General features: G+C 38.4%; 1 protein-coding gene across 1 annotated transcript in view; it reads left to right on the top strand.

Moving 5' to 3' along the window:
* The window catches only part of LOC126284243 (isovaleryl-CoA dehydrogenase, mitochondrial), a 53618-nt gene that overhangs the window by 34852 nt on the left and 2531 nt on the right, over positions 1 to 16235 (top strand). Inside the window, exon 7 of the mRNA XM_049983038.1 lies at positions 3236 to 3404. Coding sequence (XP_049838995.1) covers positions 3236 to 3404 — 169 coding nt within the window. The remainder of the gene's footprint in view (positions 1 to 3235; positions 3405 to 16235) is intronic.

The following is a 16235-nucleotide window of genomic DNA, read 5'->3' as shown; positions in this document are numbered from 1 at the left end:
ACTTAAGTCTGTCAGGAAATATGCCTGAAGTCATACACATTAGTATTTAATGAGTAAACCCCATCCCGACTTCGTAAAGAATTAAACTCCAAACTATAAAATTCAGTAGCTCCAAGGTATGTGTTGTCCAGTGATATAGTTTTGTAGAAACATTCAGTGGTATATTTGGATGGTGTCTGCAATATATGTTGCAAACAGAGTTAGTAGTAAAGAAGTAATAAATTGAAATGTTGTTCCTGATGAGACAGTTGTTTTGCTGCATGAACAGTAAAAATAGTGTGAGTGATAAATTTTTTCCTTTCATCGTACTGTGGGGCTTGTCAGTAAGAAAAAGTGACATGAAGGTCTGAAGTAATCTGTAATGTTTGTTGGAAGTAGTTAAGTGTTCTCATTCTCAAAACTGGATAATTTCGCTCATGACATTGTGTTAAACATTTAACAGAAGGTTATAGCTCTTAGTGAATAGATTATGACATCATTTTAAATTTTTAAATTTGGTCAGTGATGTGTGAAATACGGAAAACAAAATTTCTGTTGCTGCTAGAAGCTGTTAGATAAGCAACCTGCAACTGGGTTTGTGCCGTGGGTTAGCCATTTAATTGTAGGTTACATACCATACACATACTGTTTTATTGATTCCAAACATTGTCAGTGACAGCATTTTTATGTGATTTTGGTTTACGTCTAGTAATGTCATCTGCTTACACATTTTCCTAGATTTAGCGTTCATATTGCTAAACTAATTTGACATTAACTTGTGGTGCTAGACATTTTCATTACATAAAACGTCACAAAATTATTGTATTTAATATTGCACCATTAATGATTGTTTACATTCTTGTGGAAAGCTGTCTCCATGAAAGATGAGCCTTTGCTTGAAAAGTTATTCCAGTTAAGCACAACTTCAAACAAATAGTAATTACTGTTCAGTTATTTTCCCATGACAATTCTTGTAAATGCTTTACACACTTTCTAGTATTCTGAAAAATTCTACATTGTACTTACCCTGAATAATAAGCACCTGTGAGGTTGTTGTTGCTGCTGTCACAGTGCAGTCTGCATGTAAACTCTCTGTGTGTTGCAAAAACTTGGCACTATTGTTCATCTGAATCTCAACAGATGTAATGGAGTCAGTCACACCCACAAGTATTCTGCAGCCAATGCAGTTTCTCAGTCAGTCTCCAATAGTTATTTTGAGTGAACCTCTGATAACTGTGATGTTGATGAATCAGTAGTACAGCTCATCAGATAACTGAGCTTGTAAGATTGATATCTTGTTAAATAACATTCCATGATAGAAGGAATTTTCTTGATGTGCTCTTAACAAGGATTGTTCAAATAAGATCCATTAAGTTAGGATGTTGAGTTGCAGATAGGCACAACAAAAAGATTTTCACACTTAAAGCTTTCGACCAATGGCCTTTGTCAACAGTAGACACAGGGGCGCGCACGAAGCGTGCGTGCACTCTCTCTCTCTCTCTCTCTCTCTCTCTCTCTCTCTCTCTCACACACACACACACACACACACACACACACGTGTGTGTGGGGACGCGCACGCGCCCCTGTGTGTGTGTGTGTGTGTGTGTGTGTGTGTGTGTGTGTGTATTGTTAACTAAGGCCATTGGGCGAAAACTTTAAGTGTGAAAATCTTTTTGTTGTGCCTATCTATGACTAAGCATCTCTGCTATGTGGTGAGCAGCAACTTTCCTTCTCATAATATTGTTACATTCCATCCTGGATTTTCCACTGTTTGATTAAGATTCATTAAGAATATTTGAATTTTTTACCAGGATTCCCATGTTCCCCATTTCTTACAGATGACCATCCCAATTTGTAGTTTGTGTGTTGCTCTCCGGGCTACTCACCTTGCAGCTTTAGAATCTATGCACAGTCACAATATTGCTGTTCAGCTATGTAAGTAGGATATCACTGATACCCTTGAACCAGAGCATGTCTATAAGTAATATTTTAATTAATGTGAGTGGCTATTCTTGCTGACGTATCTCCGAGGACATTAAGCTTGCCACTGTCCGTCAGCCATTTATTTCAATAAGTCACACAGGCCTATTTGGTGAAGTAATGTATGGGGAATGGTACATTAATCAACCTAAGATTGAAACTGGTGGTGGGTACTACCACAGTGTCCTTAATGCCTGTACTGCTGTCGAAGAAAAGAGGATTTTCATAAGTTCTGAATGACTCATTTGCTTAACACTTTAGATACCAGGCCTGAGCATGGCTGGAGCCACAACTTTGTGTCAAAAAGACCACACTCAAATATAGGTCAGGGTGTGTGATTTTCTTGACATACGAGCCACTTGTCATCTGAAAACTGGATTCATTTTGTATGAGAAAAATGTGCATACATGTCATTACCAGCTCCTTGACTGGTGTTGCCTTCTAAGATCAATTTCTAGAATTATTCTGAAAGAAACATTAGCGAACTTAACAGCTGCTGTCGTGAATGGCTGAGCCAGTATTATTACATTGGGGTAATTTTGTGCATATACTTATTAGTTTTCACAGTTTGCTGTAATTCTGCTACAAATATGTCATGTTTGTTCCATGAGCAAGAAATTTTGCAAGCTCAAGAGGAAGAAGTTGCTCAATAACTCGCCTTCCACCTTTTTCTTGCGAGGATAATTATACTTTCTGTCATCATTATTTTAAAATTTGTAACCTATCAAAGAACTAAAGTAAATGTGAGAAATAAATCTTGGAGCTTGCTCCTTTCGTAGCATGTATTATTCTTGAAAATACATTAATTAGATTTGTGATGGTAACACTTTAAATAGCAGCATGAAGGGCCAGTTTCCTAGGCCCCAGACTCTTCTAAGTGGCCGATCTCCAGAGTGTTAAATATCATGCTCATGTTGACTCCACCCATTTTGCTCTAGTATTTATGATGAGGCGGCTTCTGTTTCTGATTAATTTCTAGCATTCATAACTTAACCATATGTTATGTATGTCTTTGCGCTATAGATATTAAAAACTTGTCTGGAGACTTTTGTGATCTGTACCATTGAGAGATGAATATATTGTTGTGTTTATGAAACATAATCTCCTGCTCATGACAATTTTCTGTTGCATGTTTAAAACTAATTTGGTTTAATGTGCTTGTTATGACATTGTAATTATGGTAAATTTTAAAAAGATTACATTTTCAAAACAAAAAAAAAATTAAGATTACATTATGGAGAAAGTGTCTCAAGCGTTTGTTTTCTTGATCGTGCAGGCCAAGATTGCAGACATGTATACCTCCCTCAGTGCCTGTCGCAGTTACGTCTACAATGTGGCTCGCGCTTGCGATAGTGGCAGTGTCAACAGAAAAGATTGTGCTGGTGTAATTCTCTACTGCAGTGAAGCTGCTACACGTGTTGCACTTGATGCAATTCAGTGTCTTGGTAAGTGTTAGACAATGTGGTCCAATTCTGTACCTATGCAGAAATTTACTGGGATTATTAATTAATTTCCTACATTTAATCACAAAAAAAGAAAGGGAGCAAAGTCTGTAGTTACATATTTTTGATACTCTTTCTCTACAGTGGGAGGGCCACCCTAGTTCATCTGATAAACACGTTTCATGTGCTATCTGTGGCTGATGAAGTCCTTGAACCAGGTGACATTCTAGAGGACGCCTCTCAGCTCGCAAGGACTGCACATTCACAGAGGGTGGGTTTACTGATAGTTGGGAGCTCCAGTGTTGGGCACATAATGAGGTCTCTTAGGGATGTGGCTGCCCACGACGGGAAGTCATTTCAAACATTGAAAGGGCGCTTCCAGATGCCATGAAGAACACAGGGAGCAGCCAACTGCAGATGGTGGCTATTGTCAGAACTAATGATGTGTGTCACTTTGGATCAGGAGAGGTCGTCTCTGGTTTTGGGCAGCTAGCTGAAGCAGTAAAGACTGCCAGTCTTGATTGCCAAGTAAAGGCAGAGCTTGCCAACTGTAGCACCAATGACAGAACCAAATGTGGTCCTTCGGTACAGAGCCAAGTGGAGGGTCTGTATTAGAGGCACAGACGGTTCTGTGACCATTTAAGCTGCAGATGCTCGACTTGCACCATAGGGTGGTGAGTTTCCGGGTTCCGCTTAATAGATGGGGGAGTCCATTATACACAGGATGTGTTTACATGGGTGTGTGGAGGAGACTGGAAGGTTTTTCAAGTTAGAGGGTCTTTGGAAACTACAGAAAGCATGGCAGTCTAAAAGGGGTGCAGACAAACACAGCAAAGTAGACCCATAAATAATCACTATTAAATGTATTTTATTGACAATGGAGGCTGTTGATTTCTATGACTGCTCCTTTATAGGGTGTTTAATAAGAATGGCTACCAGTCACAACAGATGATGATTTTATTTAACATATAACTGGTTTTGGGCTTGTGTTTCCATACTCAGTGCCGATGATCACTGTTTAACAAATAATGTGATGATGACTAAACAGACACAAAATGAAACATTTGGAAGTGACTGTGTGATGTGTTGGAAAATATTATCATACATTAAGCTGGTATATTCATATTGTTTTCATATTACATTTATGACACTTTTGCACAAAAATATTTACTTTCTTTCTATATTAACTGTACATTAGTCACCATGTTAATTGTTTGTGCATCCATATTATGTCTTTGGTAAAGTAGTGGTACTTTAGATGTTGGCAACTTCAGACACATATGCATTCACAATGTGCTTCCACTTAAAAAAAACCAGAGGTTATGGTCAAAGAGCTTAAGTTGAAGTACAGAATGTTACACATGAAGCTACATAACATATTACAAATTTTGAAAATGAAATTGTTATAACAGTTGTTGAACCACACTGTCATGAGGTGAAGTAGTCTCTCTCTCTCTCTCTCTCTCTCTCTCTCTCTCTCTCTCTCTCTCTCTCTCTCTCTCTGTGTGTGTGTGTGTGTGTGTGTGTGTGTGTGTGTGTGTGTTTTCAAAAAACTGCCATAAACAATTTATCCTATCACCCAATACAATATAAAATGGTATTCTTCAGATCTACACTTAATCATGTACCCAAAGTCCCACTCTGTTCTCTTGATGAGCAAAAAGAAAGTAACATTATGAAACAAACTGCAGACAGAGATGGATACAATCCAGGTATAACTTATAAACTGCACAACAAAATAAAAGTGTGTACCCCCTCCTAAATCAGATTCACTACAAGACACACACACACACACACACACACACACACACACACACTTACTCACATCCCATGTAAATGAAAAGTTTCAAACCAAATAGCTATCCTTTAATGTAGCAGTGGTATTCAAATATCCATCATTAGTAACACTAAGCTACATTAACAAATCATTCATTGCAACAGAACAGACAGTCAGTGTCACAGCAAATCAGGTATTGCAAACATTTGTGGACAATTGCCCACAATCTACATAAGCCAGATAGGAAGGAGTTTCACTACAAGAAATCAGGAACACATGGATGCCTCCTGCCTCAATAATTTTGATAAATCTACTTTTGTAACACATCTAAAAGAATCTTACCGCTCTGCCACATCCATTAAAGTCAATCTACAGATGCCACACACTGTTTGCAAAGAAAAGAAAATTAATGTTCTTGAAGCGCTTGAAATTTATATCCATAGCTACAAATCACCAAATCTAATTTTCGATGAACAAGTGGATCTTGCAAACAAATCATTTCCACACATCTCTAATGAAATACAAGGTGTACATAAAGTCCGGGAACACTTTCAATTATTTATTGCACAAGAACCAAACATTATACAGATATCATACATATATCATTTTGAAGAAAAACCCTGAAAGTTTTTTTCCCCTTCATGTATACTGCCACAGCGTAGTTTGGTAATTGGCCAATAGTCAGCACTAGCCGCAAACATGGCACGTTCAGGTGCAGAGAGATCTTTCAGTGTGTTGGAGTTTGACAAAAACAAGTGTACTACAGCTGTTCAATGGATGTTTAGAACCAAGTACAGTAAGAAGCCACCAACAAGGAAGGCCATTTATCATTGGCACAACAAATTCGTTAAGACAGGTTGCTTGTGCCTGGTGAAGAGAAGCAGACGTCCCAGTGTGAGTGAAGTGAATGTGGAGCGCAAACAAGAGACACTGATAAGGAGTCAATGAAATCTGTGCATCGTGCATCCCGTGAACTCAAAATGGCTCCAATGACTGTGTGGAAAGTCCTGTGATGGAAGCTGTCTATGAAACCATTCAAATTGGACCTGGTGCACTGAACAAGGAGCTGCCGCAAGGATGGATTGGCCATGCTATAGAAGAGGACAACTGTTTCATGAAATGGCGTCCCTGATCACCAGATCTCACTCTGTGAGACTTTTTCTGTGGGTACGCATTAAAGATCTGGTGCATGTACCGCCTCTACCACGTGATGTAACAGAGTTCCGGGAGATAATACGGGAAGCGACTGCCACAGTCGACGATGCCTTGCTGGGACGGGTATGGTATTGACATCTGCGAGGTCACTCATGGTTCGCTTATCAAAAGTTTGAAAAAAAAAACTTTGAGTTTCTTTTCAAAATGCATTATGTATGAGATCTGTACAATGTTTAGTTCTTGTGCAATAAATAAGTGAAAGTGTTCCTGAACTTTATGTACACCTTTTATTTTAAAAATAAAAAGAACTGTAATTCATGGCCCCCCACAACTAGCAGCTTTTCGAACACTCACACTCTCACTTCATTTTCATAATTTGTAACATGTTATGTAGCTGTATGTGTAACATATCTGTACTTCTTTGACTTAAACTCTTTGACCATGACCTCTGTTTGTCAAAAGTACACACATTATGAATGTGTGTGTGTGCATCTGAAGTGCCACTACTTTATCAAAGACATAATATGGAAGCACCAATAATTAACATGGTGGCTAATATACAATTAAAATGCAAAAAATTAAATATTTTTGTAAAACAGTTGTTAATGTACTGTGAAAACAATATGGATACACCAGCTTTATGCTTTAATCAAACAATGGAAAATCCAGAATAAAATTTAAAATATTATGAGAAGGTAAGTTGCTACTCACTATATAGCATAGATGCTAAGTCGCAGATAGGCACAACAACAAAAATACTCCCACAATTAAATCTTTTGGCCATTAAGGCATTTGTCAACAACACAACAAACACACACACACACACACACACACACACACACACACACACACACACGCGCGCGCGCTAGCTAATAATTCTGTGTGTGTGTTTGTGTGTTTTGTTCATGTGCCTGTCTGCCGGCGCTTTCCCGCTTGGTAAGTCTTGGAATCTTTGTTTTTAATATATTGTTGATGAAGGCCTTAATGGCTGAAAGCTTTAATTGTGAGAGTCTTTTGTTGTGTTTATCTGCGACGCACATCTCTGCTATATGCTGAGTTGTTATGATAATTTTACAATACCTGTCACTTAGCCACTTCCGAATATTTCATTTGTGTCTTCATCATGTTATTTGTTTTTTATTTAAACAGTTGTTTCTTAATACTGAGTATGGAAACATGTACCTGAATGTAAACCATCATAAGGTGGGCACAAGTTGAAAATCAGTCATGTGTTAAACAAAATCACCATCTGTTAACTTGTATTGGTTATTGTTCTACATCAAACAGTTGGTATTGTAGTGGTAAATTGTCATAGCCTTGTTGGAAAAGAACCAGAGCTACAACACTAATAGAAAGCACTGAAACTCAAATAGTTATAGGTATGGGGAACTATCTAAGCCGGAAATAAGTTCAGCCAAAATTTTTACAAAGGAGTTAACTGATTGATTAAATACAGTTTGTGGTGGAGTGTTTATTGCTGTCAGGAGCAGTTTACCATGTAGTGAAATAAAAGTTGATACTTCTTGTGAGCTAGTATGGGTAAAGGTTATACTTGACAACCGGGATAAATTAATAATTGGTTTCTTGTATCGACTCACCCCCCCCCCCCCTCCCTCCCCTTTTCCCTGCCACAACTCAGGTGATACAGTTGCTGAGCAGTTCAAGGAGAACTTGGGTCTCATGTGAATTAAGTACCCCACTCACTTGGTGGTGACATCAATCTGCCCTCAATATGCTGGTGAAAATACCTGTTTAAAGTCAGAGGTAGGAATAAATTTTTGTCTGAAAATGTTCTGAATGTGTTCTAAGAAAATTTTGGACAATTAGTTCAGGAATCCACTTAAAGGGTAAATGTTTGTCAAAACATATTTGATTTCTTAGCGACAAATAATCCTGTGTGGATATTGAGCATCACGATGGATACAGGGATTAGCGACCACAAAGCTGTTGTACCTAGACTTAATGCCATAACATTCAAACCCCCCAAAATAAACACACAATACATCCATTAAAAAAGCAGATAAAGATACACTTGAGGCTTTTCTGAGAGACAGTCTCCACACCTTCCAACCTTAATATGTAAGCTTAGGTCAGATGTGGTTTAAATTCAAAGAAATAGTATCAATAGCTGTTGAGAGATACACTATGTGATCAAAAGTATCCAGACACCCCCAAAAACATACATTTTTCATATTAGCTGCATTGTGCTGCCACCCACTGCCAGGTACTCCACATCAGCGACCTCAGTAGTCATTAGATATTGTGAGAGAGCAAAATGGGGCACTCCACAGAACTTATGGACTTCGAACATGGTCAAGTGATTGGGTGTCACTTGTGTCATATGTCTGTATGCAAGATTTCCACACTCCTAAATATCCCTAGGTCCACTGTTTGCCATGTATGTGAAAGTGAAGTGCAATGTGAAGGGACACACACAGCACGAAAGCATACAGGCCAACCCTGTCTGTTGACTGACAGAGACCTTTGTCCAGTGGATGCCATTTGCCAGCGTGAGTAGTGCCGACAAAAAAATTCAGAGGTGGTTTTGTTATGCTGTGGTCATGTTTTTCATGGAGGGGGCTTGCACCCCTTGTTGTTTGGCATAGCACTACCACAGCACAGGCCTACATTGATGTTTTAAGCACCTTCTTGCATCCCACTGCTGAAGAGCAATTCGGGGATGGCAATTGCACCTTTCAACATGATTGAGCACCTGTTCATAATGCACGGCCTGTGGTGGAGTGGTTCACGACAATAACTTCCCTGTAATGGACTGGCCTGCACAGAGTCCTGACCTGAATCCTATAGAACACCATCAGACGCAGGTGCCTCTTCTCAGTGCAGCACTCTGTGAAGAATGGGCTGCCGTTCCCCAACAAACCTTCCAGCACCCGACTGAATGTATGACTGTAAGAGTGGAAGCTGTCATCAAGGCTAAGGGTGGGCCAATGCCATCTGAATTCCAGCATTACCGATCGAGGGCACCATGAACTGGTAAGTCATTTTCAGCTAGGTGTCTGGATACTTTTGATCACATAGTGTATATATAAAATAAATTAATAAGAAATGGTATTGATCTCATGTTATACTAAACAGGTCAGAGCACTGTTGCAGAAGCAACAAATAAAATCATATCAAATTTAAAAGAACGCAAAACTGTAAAGATTGGCGAAGTTTTGCAGAAGCTTGAAATGTATAACTTCAATGCAAGATGTTTTTAATATTCCCACAATGAAACTCTGTCTTGAAATGTGGTAGAAAATCCAAAGAGATTCTGGTCGTATGTAAAGTACACCAGTGGGAAGACAATCATCTCCACTGCACGGTAACAATGGTGATCTTACTGATGACAGTGCCGCTAAAGCAGAGTTTTTCTGAAACTCCTTCACCACAGAAGACAAAGCAAATATTCCAGAATTTGAACCGATAACAATTGCCAACATGAGTAACTTAGAAGTAGGTATCCTTTATGTAACAAAGCAGCTTAAATCACTTAATAAAGGCAAGCCCTCTGGTTCTCATTGTATACTGATCAGGTTCCTCAGAGTATATTTATAAAATAGCTCCATGTTTAACAAAAATATACAGCCAATCCCTCACTGAAAGATATGTACCTAAAGACTGGAAACTGTCACAAATCACACCAATACCCAGGAAAGGAAATAGGAATAATCTGACAAATTGCAGGGCCATATTGCTAACATTGATTCACAGTAGGGTTTTATAACATATACTGTGTTGTAACATTAGGAGTTATCTTAAAGAAAACGGTTTATTGACAAACAGCAAACATGTATGTAGCAAATTTTGTTCTTGTGGAACACAACTGGCTCTTTATTCTCATGAAGTAGTGAGTGCTATTGACAGGGGATGTCATATTGATTCCATCTTTTTAGATTTCCAGAAGGCACTTGACACGTTATGTCACAAGCAGCTTCCAATCAAATTGTGTGCCTGTGAACTGTCATGGTATGCCTATGGACTGTCATCACAGTTGTGTGACTGATACTGTGACTTCCTGCCAGAGAGGTCACAGTTCATAGTAATTGACGGAAAGCTATAGAGTAAAACAAAATAATATCTGGCATTTTCCAAGGAAGTGTTATAGGCTGTCTGCTGTTCCTGATCTACAGAAATGATTAAGGAGAGAATGTCAGTAGCACTCATATTATTTGCAGATTATGCTGTCATTTACTATCTGTAAAATCACCAGATGATTTAGACAAGATATCTGTATGAAGTGGAAAGTGGCAATTGACTCTAAATAATGAGAAGTGTGAAGTCATCCACTTGAGTACTAAAAAGAATGTGCTAGATTTCAGTTACACAATAAATCTCACAATTCTAAAAATTGTGAATTCAACTAAATACTTAGGAATTACAATTACGAATAACTTAACTTAGAATGATCACATAGATAATGCTGTGGGCAAAGCAAACCAAAGACTACAATTTGTTGGCAGAATAGTGAGAAAAGTAACATTTCCACTAAAGAGACTGCCTACACTTTGCTTGTATGTATTCTTTTGGAGTGTTGTGTGGGATCCACATCAGATTGGATTGATGAGGACATAAAAAAAAAAAAAAGTTCAAAGGAGGACACTCATTTTGTGCTATTGTGAAATAGGGGAGAGAGTGCCACAGATATGATGTGTGAATTGGGATGGAAGTCATTAAAACAAAGGCATTTTTCGTTGCAACAGGATCTTTTCATGAAATTTCAATCGTCAACTTCCTTCTCAGAATGTGAAAATATTTTGTTGGTGCCCATCTGTCTAGGGAGGAATGATCATAATAATAAAATAGTTGCTGCAGTTGTGCACAATGCCTACACCAATTATTTCATAATATTGGATGCAATAGATTTTGTAGCGTAAACTTAAATGAAAGGCCACAGTTGCTTGGGCATAATAAAGTGTGTATTATCAAGGAAGATTTTGAATACCTTTTGAAAACATTCTTCACCACTACTGTATGTCGTGTGATGTGATACAGCTATTAGTAGTTCTTCATGAAACTGTGCAATATTCTGCCTGCACCCCTTTCTTTACTTTTATTTTGCTTAGTATGGTTACTACATTGTGCTGGCACTCTAGTATGTGCCTTACGACGTCTTAACACTCCATCTATGCAATGAGCTGTTCCCTTTACTATATATCACTTCTGCAAATTTTTCACTGCTCCTTTTTCAGTCTGTGGTGAAAAGTGAAAGGATGCATTACGTTGAAATGTGTCATGTTTAGCCCACCATGTGTGACCTCATTGACTTGTTCTAAATGCTGTATGAGTTGTCATGTTGATCACAAAGATTTGCTCAGAAATCTTCTCAGAGAGGGCCCCCTAATGTTGCGGCCCACATTTAAACAACTTTTTCCTATACAGTCATGATTTCACCCTTAATTGCTTTGCTGATGAACAAAATCATAGTGTGTGACAACCATACTGAACAAAATTGCTGTCATGTTAGTTATGCTATAGGTATACCATTACATGACAACAGTAGAAACTGTCTGCATGAATAATGGACGATCCCTTTGTGCTTTCATGACATAAGCAAAGATTTTGGTTATTAGATGTTATCTGTCTAGAGCTGACTGCAATCTAATTAAAAAGAATTACACCAGATGCATTTTGCTTTTATTTACAAAGCATCTTCTGTATTATTATTGTTTCTTTGCATAATCTGCTCCATCCCTTCTTGCTAGCAGTAGTTGGTGTTGACAGGGTTCATGATTTTGGTATTCATTCTTTATAAAATCTTGTCTTAATGAGATGATGCAGCTGTCTGATGGGGAGTTTAACTTACCTATTGTATGCCAATTGGATTCTGTGAATTTTTACGTAGCATAGGTCATATCAAGTAGTTACTCATTCACATGGGACATGTTGATAAATGAATGTAATGGTTTTCACTAAAAATTTTATCTTTGTGTTCTCTCTGCACTGCAGATTTATGCTAATGTTTGCGCAAAGTTTGTGACCTCTCTGGCTCTTGAAAGAGTCAACGGATCAACAGAAGTATTTAAATGTTAAATCAAGCCTTTAACAGTGATACTTATAGACAGACAGCAAACAAAAATATAGGTAGCCTGAACATACAGAAAGTTTATTGACTAAGATGTCACCAAAAAATGTAGGATTGCTGATTACCTGTGGTAACATGGGACTGTAGAATGTTACATAGTCCAAACTTTTGCTTGATAAGTGCGACAAGGGATGCACCAAGGTTCCTTGCTAAGAGCAGACAACATTGTGTTCAGTTATGGAGTTGTGCATTGTAAAGCAGGGAGGAATTCTTAGCAGCAACGCAGGCAGCAGTAGTTATTCACATTTACCATTTAGTTTATATCAGGATCAGAATAACAAAGTGATTGTTTACAGTGCAGCTACCATAACAACAACCAATCAGAGAATGAATTTGGTCACACTTTCTGCTGTGTCCACCATTGCATATCTTTCCGCTACCTCAGCTGCCAGTTGTAGGCACTGCTTGTGGCAGTAACTTGATAATTGTTTTTGTTTTCATTGTTTGCTATGTTACTCAGTGCTACTTGGTTATTTTATGTGACAAAATGTCCTGAACCAGTAACAAAGTGAGCAAAAAAGTGACAGGCTTATTGCCAGCCTCTGGCTGTTAATGGGCAGCATGTGAATGTATTCAGAATGGAAACGCCTTGCCGTTGTTGCCACAGACATACTGTGTCCACAGACAAATGTGTACCGACGACACTCCCTCCAATGCTCGACTGTAAAGGAGTTACCTTAAGTACTGACAAGAAGTGAACAGTAACAGTTTGTAGTTGTTTTATTTATTTTGTTCTAAGAGTCTGTGTATTTTACAAACATATTTTACAGCCATATTTTATGTGCATTGCAATTTTGGCAGTTTAAATTGACTCCACCTGCAGTTCCACAGTTGAATAAGTTTGTTTATTGTTGCAGTCTTCTTGTTCTTTCTTAATTAGTCCTTGACTGCTTTGGTTAGTAACTTATTTTGGGATTTATTTTAGTGTTACATAATAGGGTATGTGCTTGTTGACACAAGGTGAATTGATTGCTATCTATCCAGCAGTGAGTGGTGGACATTGGCGGTTTCAAGTGTTTCTAGAAGGAAGGTGAATGATGTAGAAACTGACTTTATCACAGCCCCTTTATGACTAACCACAAATTATGACATGCAGGCATGACAACACATCTGGATCAGCAAAAGACATTTTGCCTGTTAGGGCTGTGGCCAGTTTTAAAGCCAAGTCCAGACAAGCATGGATAGTGGGCATATAGGTCATTGGAAGCCTAGTGTTAGGTGGTTAATGGAGCTGCTAAGAGAAATAGCACACAGCTTAGGGAGGTCAGTATGCAGTTTAGATATTTGCCTGGAGACCTCACTGAGATACGGAGGAGACTGTCAGTAGCTGCTGTGTATGCTAGGTGTAAGTATCTGCAAACCGTAGCTGGTCCTGAGGCCATGTGTGGTTCCTTGAAACAGTTGACTGGATTGGTGAAGATAGATAGCTTCACAGGCAGGGTGGAAGGAGCCTTACTGCAGCACCATATTCAAGAGTCGACTGTGGTTCTCTGGTTTGGAAGGTCTAAACCAGAGGCTCAGATGATTCTGTGACAGTTTTGAATGTAAACTTCTGGATCTCTATGAGGTGGAGAATTGAAGAACTCACCCAATAGGTCAGGCATGCATTACACAAAGTAAGCAGCTACTTTGATGACAGTCTGTGTGTGGTGTGCGTATGGAGTGGGGTTTTTAAGGTAAAAGGAACAACAGAAGGCAACAATTACCACATAGTACAGGATGCCCCATGTAAAACTGGTATGCCTCACACCCGTGATTCAACTAACAATAAACTAACCACAAAAGAATAGATAACATTACTGTTAAAAAAAATGTGTTATTACCTGTTTGTAAGAGATGCTGGGAGTGGTGTGTTTGGGCATCCAGGCATCGCTGACATCGTCTGATGACATCACCAGCAACACACTGTAATTCTGCAGGCATGTTGTTGTCCATTAATCTACTAATGTTCCATTTAAGATTGTCTGTTGTGTGAGGATTGTCAGCATACACTTTGCCTTTTTGGTGTGCCCATAAATAAAAATAAAACAATGTTAAGTCCAGAGATCTTGGTGACCAGAGATCTCTACTGGCAGGTCTTTCTTTTCAGAGAACATGTTGGTGATGTGGACCATACTTTTGTTGGCAAGGGTTCAAGTAACATTAGTACTAGATATTAATAGCCAGTTACAATAATGAATTCCGATTCTCAAATTTCAACTCTTTAGGATACTCACATAATAGGCTTTTAATTTCATACCTTTTTGTAAATGACATGATGTATGAGAGGTACCAACCTACTACAATAAGCTGCTTACCAATACCAACTTGCAGGGACTTACAATGTTGATGCAAATTCTGTCTGTAGATTCAGGGGATGTGACTGTTGGTCATCTATTCCACTGCTTATTCTTAACAGGTCTTACAGCGTTCCATTTCTTGTACATATCTTGAATAGAACTGGTCGTTAAAGAGTTTCCTACCAGTATACCTCGCTTGAAACATTTCTCTACATTCTTTCATGGAGCATGTCTTTATATAACACACCTCAATATCGATTCACTTTTCGATAGCAGGCTGTCCTGTTTCTGTAACAACTTAGCAATACGAGCTTCTCACAATAGCTGATGTCCAAATACACAGCTGCACTCAACTTTCCAGTAAAATACAGTTTTGAGACAGTGTTGCCACTTCATAAGCAGTTGGACTAGAGATGATTAACCAGTACATGATGTGTACCTGTAGGAGGAAGAGAAAGTGGGCTGAAACTAGAAGTAAATAGCAGCAAATTCTAAACTAAAATTTGAATGTATGTCGCAAGCATAGACAAATTGCCACAAATTACTGTCTGTTCGGTTTATTACAGATTCAAAAAGTGAAATAATTTGGGCATATTTAATCATCAAAGGTGGGTCAAACATAGTAATAAGTTGCTTTTATAGACCATATGCCTCAAAGTATATAATGAGAGATCACTTCAGAGAGACCTTGGAGAATTGTGAGAGTGATTTTAGGAAGTTGCTACTAAAGGAAAGAGAGCCTTGTTACAAATTTAAGTTATGTCGAAGCCTAGTTGACAAACAGGAGCTGGAAAAAAACAAAAGGAATGTAAAAAAAAACAATGCGAGAAGCAGTCAATGAATTCAGAAGTAAAATTTCTCTATGTAGTGTGGGCAAAATTCTAAGTAGTTCTGTTTGTATGGAAGGTTCATAAGCAGATAAAAATCATCTGTTCAGTCATTTTGTGACCACACAGACACAAAAGCAGATGATGATTAACAGAAGGCTGAAATACTGAAGTTGGTTGTCTGAAATTGTGGAAAGGAAAATCAACTAAAGTCACTCAAAAATGGAAAGTGTTCTTGACAGGATGAGACACCTGTGAGATCCTACAGAGATTATGTGCAACTTTTTTCTCTTCTCCCGTCAGTTTACTATAGGCAATTGGAGAAAAAAAGCACAAATCATTTATGTTTTCAAAATGGGTCATCAGACAGATACACACAATTGTACACTCTATTGCCGACATCAAAATGTTGATTTCTGGAGCAAATTATATGCTCATGCATTAGGACATTTTTGACAGACAAAATTTTTCTTAAGCAAAGTCTGCGTAGGTACTGCAGACAGGCATTGCAAAACAGCTCGCTACGTTCATCGATGAGATATGGAATATCAGGTCAAAGACTATTAATAGAATAAGAAACTGAGAGATGTAAAACAGCTTTGAGTGCACTCCAAGGAAGTGTCCCATTTAGTGAACTGCAGGAGGACCTGTAGTAGATACACATCTGGTGTAGGGTCTGGCAGTTGACCCTGAATGTAAATAAATGTAACG

This window comes from Schistocerca gregaria, chromosome 8, assembly GCF_023897955.1.
Source record: "Schistocerca gregaria isolate iqSchGreg1 chromosome 8, iqSchGreg1.2, whole genome shotgun sequence".
In the NCBI taxonomy this organism is placed as follows: Eukaryota; Metazoa; Arthropoda; class Insecta; order Orthoptera; family Acrididae; genus Schistocerca; species Schistocerca gregaria.
Note: the sequence above shows the minus strand (reverse complement) of the source record. Positions and strands in the feature narration are given on the sequence as shown.